This window comes from Diospyros lotus, chromosome 10, assembly GCF_014633365.1.
Source record: "Diospyros lotus cultivar Yz01 chromosome 10, ASM1463336v1, whole genome shotgun sequence".
NCBI classification, from domain to species: Eukaryota; Viridiplantae; Streptophyta; class Magnoliopsida; order Ericales; family Ebenaceae; genus Diospyros; species Diospyros lotus.
The window spans coordinates 5,392,497-5,407,494 of record NC_068347.1 but is presented as its reverse complement, the minus strand read 5'-3'; the positions used below and the strand labels follow the sequence as shown (position 1 = coordinate 5,407,494).

The window sequence follows — 14,998 nt, the reverse complement described above, 5'->3', positions numbered from 1 at the left end:
GGACTATTTTACCCTTGAGGCTTCACTGGAGTCGTATATATTTTGCTTTGTGGGCTTGTATTATCTCAGACATTTTGTTGAAGCCCAAAGTATAAAGAGAATATATCTCTATTCTATTATATAAGAAAATACTCTTTAAAGTGTATTGAAACTCTTTTCAATTCTCAACATGTCCCTTTTAGTTTTTTTTTATTCCAAAAATGTCCTTAAAATAGGCCTTACACTTCTTAATTTAAGCTAAAATGTAAGCAAAAACATTAAAATAATCTCTACTTATATCCCGAAAACTAAATAAGTCCGAATATTAAAAGTTTTCATTAGATTAATTTATTTTATAAAATATATATTTATATAGTATTTCAAAAATTAAATAATAAAAATATGATAAAGGCAAAACAAACAAGCCCCAATATCATGTGGCAGTGGAAATGCACTTTGGAATTATGCAAAGGAAAGCATGCTTGAAGACTTTTCGCCGAGGAGGTTGTCGTCGGAAATCCTCCACCGGCCGACAGGATGACGTTTGTCGGGAAATAAGCTCTGCTCTTCTGCCTGTCTTCCGAACAGCCTTCACCACCGCCTTCCGATCTATGTTCCCCATCACTCGGATCTCGTTTGACGCTACATTTATTTCCACGCACCTTACACCTATTTCAACATTCAAATCATAAAATGTAAATCAAAATAAGATAAAGCATGATACAGTCTACGAGCCGAGATCTGCTGTCCCCTGTTGGCTATCTCTTTTCTATTCAGTCAATGAAAATCAGTTACATCATCCATTATTAAATAGTAATTTTTGTAAAAAAATTATAAAATTACTATTTAATTTGTCACTTGTCACTTGTCATCTGATTTAATTTTATAACTTTTTTACAAAACTTACTATTAGATAATGGGTGATGTGACTGATTTTTATTGGCTGGACAGAGAAGGGACAGCCAACAGGGGACAGTAGATATCGACTCATGATCTACGAGCTTAAGAGAGATATTGTCACTTGTCATCTAATAGGATATGACCCCTCATCTTCAAGTATGAAAAAAAAAAAAAAAAAAAAAACTTCACAAAACTCTTTGCATCGTCTTTTAATTTTCGGCAAGTTTGATGTAGGCATGAGAGGGTCTACGAGCTTCTCTTCTTGCAAAATTTATATTGTTCGAAGATGATTCTTAGATATCTAAATTTTTTATTATATCCAGACAATAATAAATACACCTTATTTTTACACAAAACCTTATATCTCACTCCATACTAAATTTATTAGATAGTAATTATGGGTTATTTAATGTGATCGATCCCACTCTTTTGTCTCGTGAAGTTCGGATGGACTATTTGATTTGGAAGAACTCTTCTGTAAGTAAAATTATACGACTAACGGTCCGTTTGGTTTGTGGATTAAATAATGGCAATACAAAATCAACAATATGGTAAAATGGTGATGATGGGATTATATAATACTATCTTGCCTTTTGTATCTTATTCACATTTCAAGTAATATTTCGTATCTTGAAATATTTCTTTAGATAATAATTATTTTATGTTTGGTGTATAAAAATATGAATTAAGTATTACTTGGTTTTAAATGAAAAATGACCAATTTGGCCTTTGATTTTAGGATATGTTTTAAAAAACTAAATTATTCACGAAACTCAAAATTAAAAATTGAGCTTACCAACATTATCGTAGTCGCTAAACTACAACTTGAGTAGTATTTGTATGTTAAAAATAATATATAATAAATACATTTTATCTAAAAATAAAGTATATTTATTGCTATAAAGGCAATGATTAGCATTACAATAAAATTTAAAATTTAAAATAATTTATAGAGCACGACAAAACCATATATGAATAGAGTAAAAAAAGACGCTAAACAAAAGTTTTATTAAGAAGAATGAACGATCAAGTACCGAACTCAAATTCCCATCTATGAGAATATACGAACACACAAAATATATATCTTTTCGATTATATAAGCAAATAACCCATTTTGATGTTTGAAATCTTGTCAATAAAGTAATTTCTCGAAATACTTTTTATATATTTTATTTAAGAAAACCAAAATTTATTCCATCAACATAATTTAAACTCAAGACCTCTTAGTTAGAATAAATTTCAAAATAATATTACATCAACATCAACACTCGTCTTCATTTAAATCTTGGCTAAAAATGTAAGAACTAAAGTAAGACTATCAAGCACTATTCAATTAGTATTTATTTGAAATCTTTTCTTTCTTTTTTTTTACTTCATGTTTATTTTATATTACGAGTGTCACCACTAAGTATATATAGGGGTGAGCATTCAGTTAGTTTGGTTACCAAACCAACTAATTAAATATTAAAACCAAATAAACTGAACTTGTGTAAAAAATCAAACCGAACAAATCGAAATACAAGTGAAGATAGAGTGTTAGAAACCGAAGTAACCGAAATACAAACAGAGAATACCTTTGATATTACACAAAGCTTTTCTGACTGTGGCCTCACATGACTTGCAATGTAAACGAACCTTCAGCTCTATAACCTGCAACTTTGTCATCATATTTATATATATATGTGTGTGTGAAAGCAAACACAAGAATGTGAATAGATGAACAAGCTTGGAGGTGCTGGCTATATATATGCATATACGTAGACATATATATATATATGTGTGTGTGTGTGTCTGTGTGTGTGTGTGAAGATGATTGCTAGGTGAGCTCAGCCGCCATATAATAATATTGCTTAGATGAGAAGGAAGAAGGTGGTGTTAGCGAGGGGAATGATGTACGTTTTCATCATGACTTATGATAGTATATGAGCGCATGCATGCCAACTATGGTTAAAAATAATGTAAAATTAAATATACGTACTTTGATTGTGGTGTGATTTATATTTATAGAAAATCGATAAACAATTTCGATACTTAAGATAGACACTAAACACTTAAAAGCCGTAGTGAAACCAATATCAAATACGTGTCTTTTCTGGAATAAGTATCTGTTTATTTATAGAGGAGCATTGAACTTTTCTAAAATTCTCAAAAATTAAGATTCCAACGAATAATAATGATTTTGACATTCTAGAATCCATTGAGTTTAGAATTTTTATAAATAACATTTATTATGTCCGAGATCTTATCAAAATTAAAAAAAATTATACATAATATTTATTCTTTTCGCATGACTCTCGAAGAGATTTTCGGATGTCGAAATTATCTAGTTTGTACTTTGTAAGAGATCCCCTCTCATTGGGGAAAAATTATGATTGCGTTCTTTTTACTGTATTCAAGTCATTTTTAATTTTTAATTTTCTAAAATAATGAAAACGCATTTACTTTGCTATTTTTAAAAATACATTTTTGAAAATAAAACAAAAAATATAAATAAACTCAAAACAACAAAAAGTTATTTTGAGTGTTTTCATCCAAAATAAACTCCAAACTCAAAACACATTTATTTATTTATTTATTCATATTTTATTATTGTAATGAAAAAAATATTATAAAATTCATTAACTTTAAAATATATATTTTTTTAATAATATATTAACATTAAATATTTATAATTTACTGAATAATCAAATTTATTGAATAAAATATTATTAAAAAATATTTTCAAAATTTCAAAGAGAACACGTCTTCTAATTTTCTGTTTTGAAAAATAGTTTTTCAAAATGACAAAGAGAATGTATTTTCAATTTTTTAAAAACAGACTAACAAAACAGAAAATTAAAAATAAATTCAAAATTCAAAACTAAAAATTGAAAAGTAAAGAAAACGCAATCTACATTTTTTAGCCTGAAACTTTATTTTGAGCTTTTAAACCTTTTTTTTTATCTTTTAATAAGATTTTATCTATGACACAATAAATATAATACTCTATCTCTCAAATTTAGAATTTTAAATACACCCAATTACTTACTCTCAAATACAAAAGCAACTATTTAAAGAGACATCGCATCCGTGTCCATTAGGAATTTTTCCATATTGTAGGGTCAAAACCCTCCGCTACCACCACAACAGTTGAATAAAATTATATTTGAATTTTCTCCCAAACTATCTAGGTCGAGTCAGTTCTGATAACAGACTCCAATTTAAAATCAACATATACTTCAATACCAACAAATAAAATATAAAAATCACTCTTGGAGCTTATAGCAACAATATATATAATATTTTTTGGGTAATGGGGTTATGTCCACGTCATCATGCAACTTGACTTAGGGGAAGAAGGCCATGTCATGTTATTAGATGATGGAGTCATTCTACAGGGCCCGACGGATCTACCGAGCCCATCACAGAAAAGGGGCAAAAAGATAATTTTGCCATCGCCCACTTTGCAAATTAGCAAAGCAGACCACTACCCCTGCCCCTACTCTCTCGTCTCCCTTGCCATAGCTGTAACCTCTTCACTGCCCTCTCCTCGTCGTCATGCCTCACCTCCATTGCCTCTCTACTATCGCCGCCTCGCCTCGTCTTGCCGACAATCAATGCAGCGACTGTCGACGAGGCAGCGATGGCAGAGAGGAGACGACAGTGAGGCGCAGCGACGACGAGGCGGCGACCATGGCAAGGGAGACGAGAGAGCAGGAGCGAGACAATCCATGAGAGGAGAAAGGAGAGAGAGAAAGGCATGGGGGCAAAATCATCTTTTTGCCCCCTTTCGATAACCCGATCAGTAAGCCCATCGAGCTTTTTAGAATTTTCCTTAGATGATGTAGGGATCTTGGAATGCAAGTCACCTCTTGAGGCAAATGGGATATCGCCTTTTTCAAGAGGGGATAGGGTCGACCACCTTCACCTTGACATACAAGATAATCCCAATTTCAATGGGGTTCATAATTCAATGGCAGTAAGTTATGTTTTCGATCCTATAATATGATCATGAACATGACCCTTTTTATCCATTATGAACAAGTATAGTTCAATCTACAAATACAAAAGCACATGAATTAATTGAGTCAAAAATCAAGTTTAAGAGTATAATTGAAATAACGAAAAATTCGAATGACTACAAAAAAAAATATAAATGTACAAAAACAAAAATATAGATTTAGTCTGTTTATATTTCAAAGCTAGTTAGGTGCGAGATTGCATTATATCGCAGTTTGGATAATTTACATTAAAATTTTAAGGTTAATTAAGCTTAGCATTAGCTAAAGCTCAATTAAGATAAATTAAATGAAATTTAACAAAAATAATAAATAAAATGTCAAAAAATAAAAAACCACATTGGTAAGAAAAGCCCCATTATCAACGGGTTCCAATGTTGGAACCCTAATATGAGTTCCAATGACAGGTTTTTGGTTTTTTTTTAATTTTATTTTGTATTTATTATATATGTTTAAATTTAAATTTATATTAATTTATTATTAGATAGATGTCTATGTAAAAAATAAATAAATCACAAAGATCTTGAAAATTATTTTTGAGTCACAAAAATTTTTGAACAAATGACTCAAAACACCAAGAGATAACGAGCGAGCAATTTATGCTAAAAAATTAATACTGACTCATCCATAAATGAGAGAAAATAAAAAATGCAATTACAAAATATGTTTTAAGTTTTTATTTTTAAATAAAAACAAAAATTAAACACAAGAAACTCAAAACCAAAACTAAAATTAAAAGTTCCGATCTTATACATCAAGCTCACATGTCTAAGTTCGCAACATGTTCTTTTATTTGGATCATATTTTCCTCTAAGGTCCTCTAAATCTCTTCTACTCCCCATGACACAAGAAAGTAATTTAAGCCTTGGAGACACCACTAAATCATTTTCCAACCTTATCACATGTTGTCACATGTTTGTAATATGGGTCAACTAATAAACAATAACATGAACCTTGTTAAAACATATTTACCAGTTTACCTTCATCGCAGCATATGATTTAGGAAGCAACCATTGTTGGAATCAGTGGTTGGGATGAGGCATTATTGATGGAGTCGTTCTACAGAGCCAGACAGGCCTACATACGCAATTACCGAGTGGGGTAAAATGACGAAATTGCCCCACCCACTTTGCAAATTTGCAAAGTGCAAAATAGGCCATTGTCCTGCTCTCTCACCTCCCGTCCCATGGCCCCCGCCTCACCGCCGCTTCGCCGTGCCTCGCTACCATGTCGTCGTTGCCGTCAACAAGGCAGCAATGGCAGCGAGACGACGAAGGTGAGACAAGGCAGCGAGGTGAGGCGGCGGCCATGAGAGGCGAGAGGAGAGAGCAGAGCAGGGAGAGGAGAGGAGGGGGAAATTTGGTCTTTTTGCCCCTTTTCTGTAAGCCTGTCGGTAAGGCTATCTGGCTCTCGAGCATTTTCCTTGTTGATGAGGTGTCTTGGAAGCACAAAATATTTTTTCCTTTTAGTAAGCAACCACTGCTGAAATCAGCAAGTTCTGAGATTCAACAAGAGCCCACCAGCCTTTTTTTGAGGTTAAGAGTGATGAAAACTGACCAGTGAATCTTCACAAGCATGAACACAACAGAAGCAACACCAATATGGCAGGCAGAACACAATATCTGTCTCCCTATATACATTTTCAGTTCCAGTACTGGTGTTGGGGATGGGGATCACATGTTCATCTCATCTAGATAACATAAATCTTGCAATTTTAATGTAACCCATTGGCAAGATTTAGCAGTTTTTGGGAACCAAAACGAAAATAGAGAACATTACCTTTGGAAGAATGGCATTCATCGACTAAATAAGACAACTGTGATCTGTTACAAATGCTTCTTTCCTGACTTCTCTTTCTCGATTTCTGGCATCAAAACGCAAAAGAACTCATGCGGTGCACATTTTCTGCAAGGATTTGAATAGAGATTGAAGCTCCAGTTGCTAATTACTGTCAAAATCCAAGTACATTCTATAAGCATTTCGATCTGGGGAATAGTATCCTTCTATCAAGTCATCAACTTGGAAACCAAGTTTCTTGTAGAGAGCCATGGCTGGAGTTCTTGAGGGATCAACGTGAAGCGAAATGCGAAGGACACTTCTATTTCGGCATTTCTGAATCGCTGCTTTCAGCAATGCCTCTCCATGACCTTGCCTTCTATACTTCTCCTTCACTAATTTTGTTTCCAGTCAACAAAAACAACACATGCTATTAAAATCCAAGAATTTGATCAACAAAATTGAAATACTCATTCAAACACTTCCCCCAAATGAGCATTTTATAAAATAATCTTTGGACTTGCTCAAAGAAATCAAATACCACATGTATTCCATCTGTTTGACTCGCTTTCTAAATTGATTGAAGTCCAAGGCCTTGGTAGGGGTGGCAAATGGGTAAACAACCCGTCCCACATGCCGCAAACATGATATGAACTTTAGCAGCTTTAGGTTAGGCATAAACAGGTTCATGTCAAATTCAAGTCCACCCAAACATGGAACTAAATTTCTCAAGTCAGATTAACTTGTGTCAGATAAGGGTTAACCTGATTACATGAAAATAACACAGTGAATTAAATAGGTTAATCGTGAACTCATATAAATCTAACCGTAATTCAAAATAACCTATTCAAATATATATATATATATATATAATTGTATAGCAGACTGGCTAAAAGCCAACGGTTCAGGAATACCAAGAAAAATTTGGTAGAAACACCTTAAACAAGAGATGTGTTGCAATGGCTTTACAAAAGGCACAACCATGAATAGAGATAATTGACAAGCTAAAATCGATGTAGCTGGCCCATCTAATGATAGTAAAGCTTAATATGTTTAAATATTTTACAAAATATGACCATTATACCCAAGCCTATTTAACTCCCTTCCATATTCTCTCATCTAATTCGCGCACACTGCCACTCTTTTTATCTCTTAGATTCTTAGACACTCTCCTATCTCCATCTAGTGTCTATATTTTCCTCTTCACTCTCTCAAACCTTGGTGACCTTTCATCACTTGAATCTCTCCTCACTACATTTCTCTCATCTCATTTCATATTTTCACTCTAAATCTCTCCTCGTCCCTCTCTCATTCTCATTGCCTCACATACTCCACCAACTCAACCGTATTTTCTCTCTTTCTCCTCACTTTCTCTTTTCCTCTTTTCTCAAGCTTCCGGCTAGCAGCTCCCAGATCTGGATCTGGTAAGTCGGGCCTGCGTTGGGAGTCATGTTAGCAGGGAGTTGGCCACCCAAACCAATTCAGGAGTCAATGAGTCCCAGAATCAACTCTAGGGGCAGGTGAGAGTCTCAGAACTGTCTATTTCAGGATTTTTTTTTTTTATAAAAATATATATGTTTCTTTACAGTTATTGTTGTTTATAAACTCAGACATCAATATTTCTTTCAAATATGCAGATGGATGGACCTGGATGAGGACATAAAATCTGATAAAGATGGTAAGCATAAAAGAAAGCTTATGTTTATGGTATTATCTTATTTTGCTTTAATAATCATTTTCTAATTGCAGACTTCTAAACAAAAATGTTAACTATAAACACTGTGGAACTATAAATTTGTATGAAAGTAAATACAGTACAGTTAATTCTTGTGTTAGGGGAAATGCATGTGATATAAGACAAGTAATGCTTTCTTAAGATAGTGGGTGTAACAACCTTCATTATTCTGTTCAAGGATGAGTATGCTATAGTATATTGATTAATGTGGGTTTTTGGCCTTATGCTATGTTAATCGATCTCACCCAGTGAGATTAAGGCTTGACATATTGTTGTTCTTATTGTTATTGGACTTATGTAATTATGCAAGTGCGTAAATGGGATTGATTTGAACTAAGGCCATGTATGTCAACAACTGAGTGGAAAGTTGAATCTGGCATCAACTGTGAAAAATAGAATAGGCTAGACAAGTGGGCAACCTACTAAGAGTCAACTGTGGGTATTGGCTGACTTGAGGTACAGCCAATCTAGAAAGTTGACTGTTCTAGCCAAGTGGCAGATTATCAGGGCTAATTCTGAAACTGATTTTGAAAGCTAAATCCGTGACCTTAATGAATAAGGTTCTGTACCAAATTTTAATATGCTAAGCCAACTGAATAGTGAACATATATTGATGGTTGGGACATATTTTGGGGATTATAGATTGATTTAAGAAAAGGAAAAACATGGCTGCCTAGGATATTTGTGCTGGGACAGAAAATTGTCTGCATGGGGATTCAGAAGATGCCGTTATAGGAGGGTATTATTATGGTAATTATAGAGCGGTTCTCTGATGATATATACACATAAATGTGCTGAAATGGAGTAATCCAAGGAAAAGCCAAACAAAAAGCTGAAAAAGGAAAATTCAGTGTCTGTTCAGTTGTAGAAAACATTTTTAAAATTTTCTAATTTCAATTCTCTATTGAATGAATCTCCAATTAGAAAACATAAAACTCGATTTTATAATTTTTCAACCTTATACTATGAATTGGAAACCATCAAAAAGATATGTTCTAAATTTTCTGGAAATGAATACCACTGCTTTCTGAAACATAACATGTTAAGGCATGTTTAGTTGTAAAATTGGAGTTAAAAAATTAGTCTTCCATTTTACATTATTGAGTATGTAGGAATTAGACCAATATTTCAATATGGGAATAAGATAAATGACGTGCAATAAAACATTGATCGCACAAAATGAAAGGAGAAGAGAAGGAAGCCAGGGAGGAGAGAGAAGTAAATCAGGGGAAGATAAGAGAGAGAGAGAGATCATTAGGGAAGAATTCAATAATTTTATTCCAAATCAACAACTTTTTTTGTTATATCATTAATACCTATTATAGGCTAAAGTTTTAAAAACAAAAATTCAAGCTACAATTATCCAAACCAATCTACTGAAATCTATTAATCTTAATTCCAAAAATTGAACAAAACCTAAATCCTAATATCAGAAATTAAAATTTAATAGTTCAAATTTCTCATCACTCTTCCCTTGCTTGGAAAAAAATTCAACCTCGAGTCTTGTAGGTTCTGATTGTTCAATCCATTATCAATCAGTAAACCAATATGTTAAGTGGTAAAATGGCTTCATGTCATCGCCTACCATAGTTGCACATAACTTGTGGACAAACCCAAGTGCCAGCACCAACTTGCTCACAATGGTAATGACTTGTTACCATCATGTGAACATCCTACTGACTCCTGTAAAACTCTTAACAGAAAAGCGTTAAGCAGTTGCAATTCCTCTTTACAAATTCAAGTGCAGTCTAACTGTAAGGGATTCACTCAACGATAAGAAAATGTTGAAACTATCCATCCCTAGTATTTAAAAAAAAAAAAAAAAAAAAAAAAACCTGCTAACCCAAAATTATGTCAATATTATCTTTCTGTATATAACAAAATGGCAATTGAAATTGGACTTTATGCTTTATGCTTTAGATTAAGGTCAGCGAATGGATCACATAGAGAAGTAAAATGAACTTAATATGCAACAATGTTCTCAAGATTAAATAAAGATGGTATATCAATGAAACATACATTTATTTTAACTCATTTTGAAATTTTAAAAAGACTAGCATGATAAGTTTGTAATGTGAAAATGAATCTCAAAAGGAAATTGCTATCTAGGTTGAATCATATCATAATCCCCAATAAGAAGTTTAGTATAACGATTCATGTCATCGCCTATCATAGTTGCACATAACTTGTGGAAAACCCAAGTGCCAGCACCAACTTGATCACAATGGTAATGACTTGTTACCATCGTGTGGACATCCTACTGAACCCTGTATAACTCTTCACAGATCCAGGTTAAGCAGTTGCAATTCCTCTTTACAAATTCATGTGCAGTCTAAATGTAAGGGATTCACCTAACGATAAGAAAACATTGAATCTATCCGTCTACCCGTCCCTGATATAAAAAAAAAAAAATTAGCCAACCCAAAATTATATCAATTTTATCTCTCTCTGTACATAACAAAATGGCAATTGAAATGGGCCTTGGCAATTGAAATGGGCCTTTATGCTTTAGATTAAGATCAGTGAATGGACCATGTAGAGGAGTAAAATGAACTTTACATGCAACAATGTCCTTAAGATTAAATAAAGGGCTAAACCCAAAGTTAGATTGTATATCAATGAAACATACATTTAGCCCCCCTCATTTTGAAATTTTAAAAAGACTAGCATGATAAGTTTGTAATGTGAAAATGAATCTCAAAAGGAAATAGCTGTCTAGGTTGAATCATATCATAATCCCCAATAAGAAGTTTAGCATGACGTTCATGTAAGTTAACTTATAGGTTATTACTTCTTTTATCTAGCTCAATATGTTTAATAAGATTCATTTGACAGCGAGGCAAATTATGAAGGACCACTTGTGGGACAACATTATATATATAACCCTTGCCTTGGAACAATTTCATAAATTGGTGGTAGGAGAGGAAGTAGAGAGGAAGATGTGGACCTGAAAACAAGAGATTTCGGCATGGCAAATCATCACATATAACCCTTGACTTGGAACAATTTCATATATTGTAGGACCATGCTACACCATCTACAAGACTTTCCCTAACAAGTTGTTGCATCAACATACAGACTCTTCTTGTAGGCCTTTCCCTACACATTGCACCCAACACAAGCACACAAAGCCTTAGGATGCCAAACATAGATCCAAGGGTGCAGTGCACATGCTTACAGTTCATTAAAACATGATTTCACACTCATCATAACACATCACACCATGCAAGTTCACCAAAGGGTCATAAACAAATGTGCATAAGAAAATGTCATCAAGGACTCAAGGCTCAACAATTAATTCACAAATAGACCATTTATCGAACCATAGACGAGAGATATTGAAGAAGAGTTTGAGGGGAGTTTGGCAGTCAAATGGTTGGGGGCTGTCCTCGAAAGTCCTAGGAAGGTGTAAGTGTGGCTAGAGAAGAAAGCAAGCCACCAAAAAATGTGAGGTGATTGGAAAATAGTGAGGTAAAAAAAATAAGGGTTGTGAAGCTAGCTCACCATTGCCAACCCTATGCCAAGCAAAGTGAGGAGAGTGAATTGAGCATGATGAATGAATGAGAAAAGAAATGAATGTGACTTCCATGCACGGAGAGAGGGGAGATCAAACAGGACTTTTTCCAGTTTCAATTCACTAGGAGAAATTGTTGAAGTAGACACTATCAAAGAAGACAAAGCCAACTAGTTTTTTTTTATTAAAGAAGCTACAAAGAAGGAACTAATAGAAAATGGGGGCTTAATTTTCTTATTACAAAAGGAATGAAAGTCATGTGAGCCTTAAGCGTTGATACCAAAAAGAAAATATGATAAAGTAAGATCTCTAGCTTGATATATCAAGAGATGAAGCTTCTCATTATATAGGGGTATAACTGATTCATCATCATCATCATTAATTATACCTAAACCTAAATTTAGGGTCAGTGGCACCACATTCATGTCAGGGATCTAGCCTTGACCTAGGGTTTTGAGTGGAAATTGGAAGGAATCAAGGGAGGGAGAATAGAAAGGGAGAGGGAATTCAGAAGAACAGAGAGTAAGATCGCAAGAACAAAGAAAGAAAGAATAAGGAGAAATCAGAGAGAATTGAAGAGAGAGAAGTCTTGAATTCTGATATCTTTCAACAATGATTCCATCCCCTAAGATTTAGCCTATTTATAGGCTCTCTAACTTTTAGTTAGTTGTAAACACAAAGGTACACTATGGACAGCAGCACTAGAGTACAACAAGAAAGAAATACATGTAATATACAATTACTATTATATCCTTAGGGTCGTGATAAATCATAATGTTAATTGACTTTTAAAAGTCAGTTGATAATACAAATTCATGCAAAAGGACAACGTGGCAAATTTTAGGCCAGATGCCCCTCCTAACATAACCCTCTAGCAAGGGAATGATGAGATAAAGTCCCACCACCATCTTCATATAGGGTACAATAGATAAATGGAAAATTAAAAAATATACAATTGATTATTCTAACCCCGAGCTATAAAATTATACTTTTCTTAAACTTTGCAATATCACCAAATAATTTAAAATCAAATACAGTTGATCCTATACCTATTGCATAGTTATCAGATCATTAAATAGTACAATGTCATCAAATAATTTAAAATTCAATGTAGAATATCTCAGGCTACTAGGGTTTAGGGCTATTAGATTGATCTTATAATTCCTGTAAGGCTATAGCCTTAGCCTATAGGTGATTCTACACTTCAATTTGTATCCATGTTGTGTTGACTTGTTGAAGAATTGGGTAGATTTGGCCATGATGAACCATTTAGTTTTTCCCTTGATTACCAACACATGATTTCACCAATTTCTAGACCGCTTGCCGTGCTTGATAACTTCATACAAATTGATGAAACAAGCATTAAAGCTACAATTTCTCTTGATTCTGAACTTCATTTGCATAAACCACCAAATTATATGGGTAAAATCTGTTCTGACAAAATCTGCCCGGCTGTAATTCAAGCACCCTATCTTCAACCCATCTTCCAATTTCACTATTTCACAATGTTCAAGTGAAACTATTTTTCACACAGGAATCTCATACCAACACAAAAGAGCCCAAAAATGCCCAGAAAAGAGACATCTAAATTCTAATCAAGCCAAACCATGGCACTAATACAGGCTTTTTCAAGATAGCTATTCTGCAACTCAAGAAACAAACCTTTTCCCAAATAGGTTTCTTCTCAAGATTTATAAATCTCATAACCAAACTGTTAAGAACCCATTATAATCTCGAACCTCATATTGCCTTAAAAACAATAAAAATGAATACAAACATAGAGAATATATATACAGAGAGAGAGAGAGAGAGACGTCAAACCTGCAAGTTTTGTGATGGAAGCAGCGAGTGAAGATGGCCAAGAATACATGACATAGCCGGCAAGATCGCCGCCGACATGGGAGTACAGCAATCCAGTGTTCCTCTTCTTCAGTTCGTCGTCGATGGATCTGGCCAGTGATTCGTGCTTTGGGAAGACCCTTCTCTCGATTCTTGCTATTTCGTCCACTATTTCGGTGAAATTGGGCGAGTTTCTTGATAGCTCGGCGATGACCAAGCTCTCCATTTGATTGAAATACAAGGAGATAACCCAAATATTCGAGGATTAACGAGTTGTTACTCTTTGATGAGGTGCCTGCGAGTGCGATTTTGTGCACCCACCGTGCACGTAACCTCTGTCAATTTTGTGGGACCCCGTCTCTCTCCTCTCTTCTCTCTCCTCTTCTTCTCCAGCAACCCTCTCGCCACCTCGCCGACCGACGTGGAGAGTGAGGATGCAGCGGAGAGGCGAGGCGGCGGCGGCGGTAGGAAGGCAGCGAGAGCAAGGGAAGGGGGGAGAGAGAGAAACGAGGGCCAAAATGACTTTTTTACCCCCGAAACTAACGGGGGGTTAGTTCACCCCGTTAAACGGAGGTGCACAAAATTGCACTCGGTACAATTATATATGTTTTCAGAGGAAACATGCTTTGAAAAATAACTCTCATGTATAATAATTTTATTTGAAATTAATAATAAATTTCTCTATTATTATTGTGAATTATTTTTAATTTTAATTAAAATTATTATGAATCTATCTACGTCACGTCAATTTACTAATATTGTTTGTCAAATTTATTTATGGATATAGTATTTTTCTTTAAAAAAAATGTTATTTTTACCCCTATTGCACAAAAATACTAAAATGATATTGTTTCAGTATTTTCAAAATATTTCTCACCCTAAAACGTCAAGAAACACAAAAACAAAAATATTTTTGGACCATTTATATAATTTTAAAAATATTTTGAGATCATTCTATAATATTAAAAAAATATTAAAAATGCATTTTCGATTTGAAAACGTATTATTATTTCACGATTACATTAGAAACAAAAGTAATTCCATCTCTCTTATCCCAAAGACTATATTAGAGACAAAAGTAATGTGGATTTATGTTTGATTAAATGGATAGTGAAATTTATGTTTATATTTAATTAAATAATTATTTTCTTATAATTTTTATATGTTTATGTTTCTTGATTTTTGTTTTGTATTATATCCGTTTTTCATTTCTGTTTCCTACAATCTAAATCTTTACTCTATAAAATTTTATATTAA

At 33.8% G+C, this 14,998-nt stretch overlaps 1 protein-coding gene across 1 annotated transcript; it reads right to left on the bottom strand.

Moving 5' to 3' along the window:
• Positions 1-303: 303 nt before the first annotated feature.
• On the bottom strand, positions 304-14,302 carry LOC127812031 (uncharacterized). Its single transcript, XM_052352291.1, has 4 exons — positions 13,724-14,302; positions 5,858-7,048; positions 2,454-2,529; positions 304-648 (listed from the first exon to the last, which is right to left on the bottom strand). The coding sequence occupies exons 1-2, from the start codon at positions 13,965-13,967 to the stop codon at positions 6,819-6,821; spliced, it is 474 nt and encodes a 157-aa protein (XP_052208251.1). The 5' UTR covers positions 13,968-14,302; the 3' UTR covers positions 304-648; positions 2,454-2,529; positions 5,858-6,818.
• Positions 14,303-14,998: the final 696 nt, after the last annotated feature.

Bases quoted from the DNA above. Each gene is read 5' to 3' on its own strand.
- LOC127812031 (XM_052352291.1), bottom strand. From the start codon at position 13,967: ATGGAGAGCTTGGTCATCGCCGAGCTATCAAGAAACTCGCCCAATTTC. The intron at 7,049-13,723 runs GTTTGACGTCTC...AAACAAAATTAG, and splicing joins TTCCATCACAAAACTTGCAG to TGAAGGAGAAGTATAGAAGG.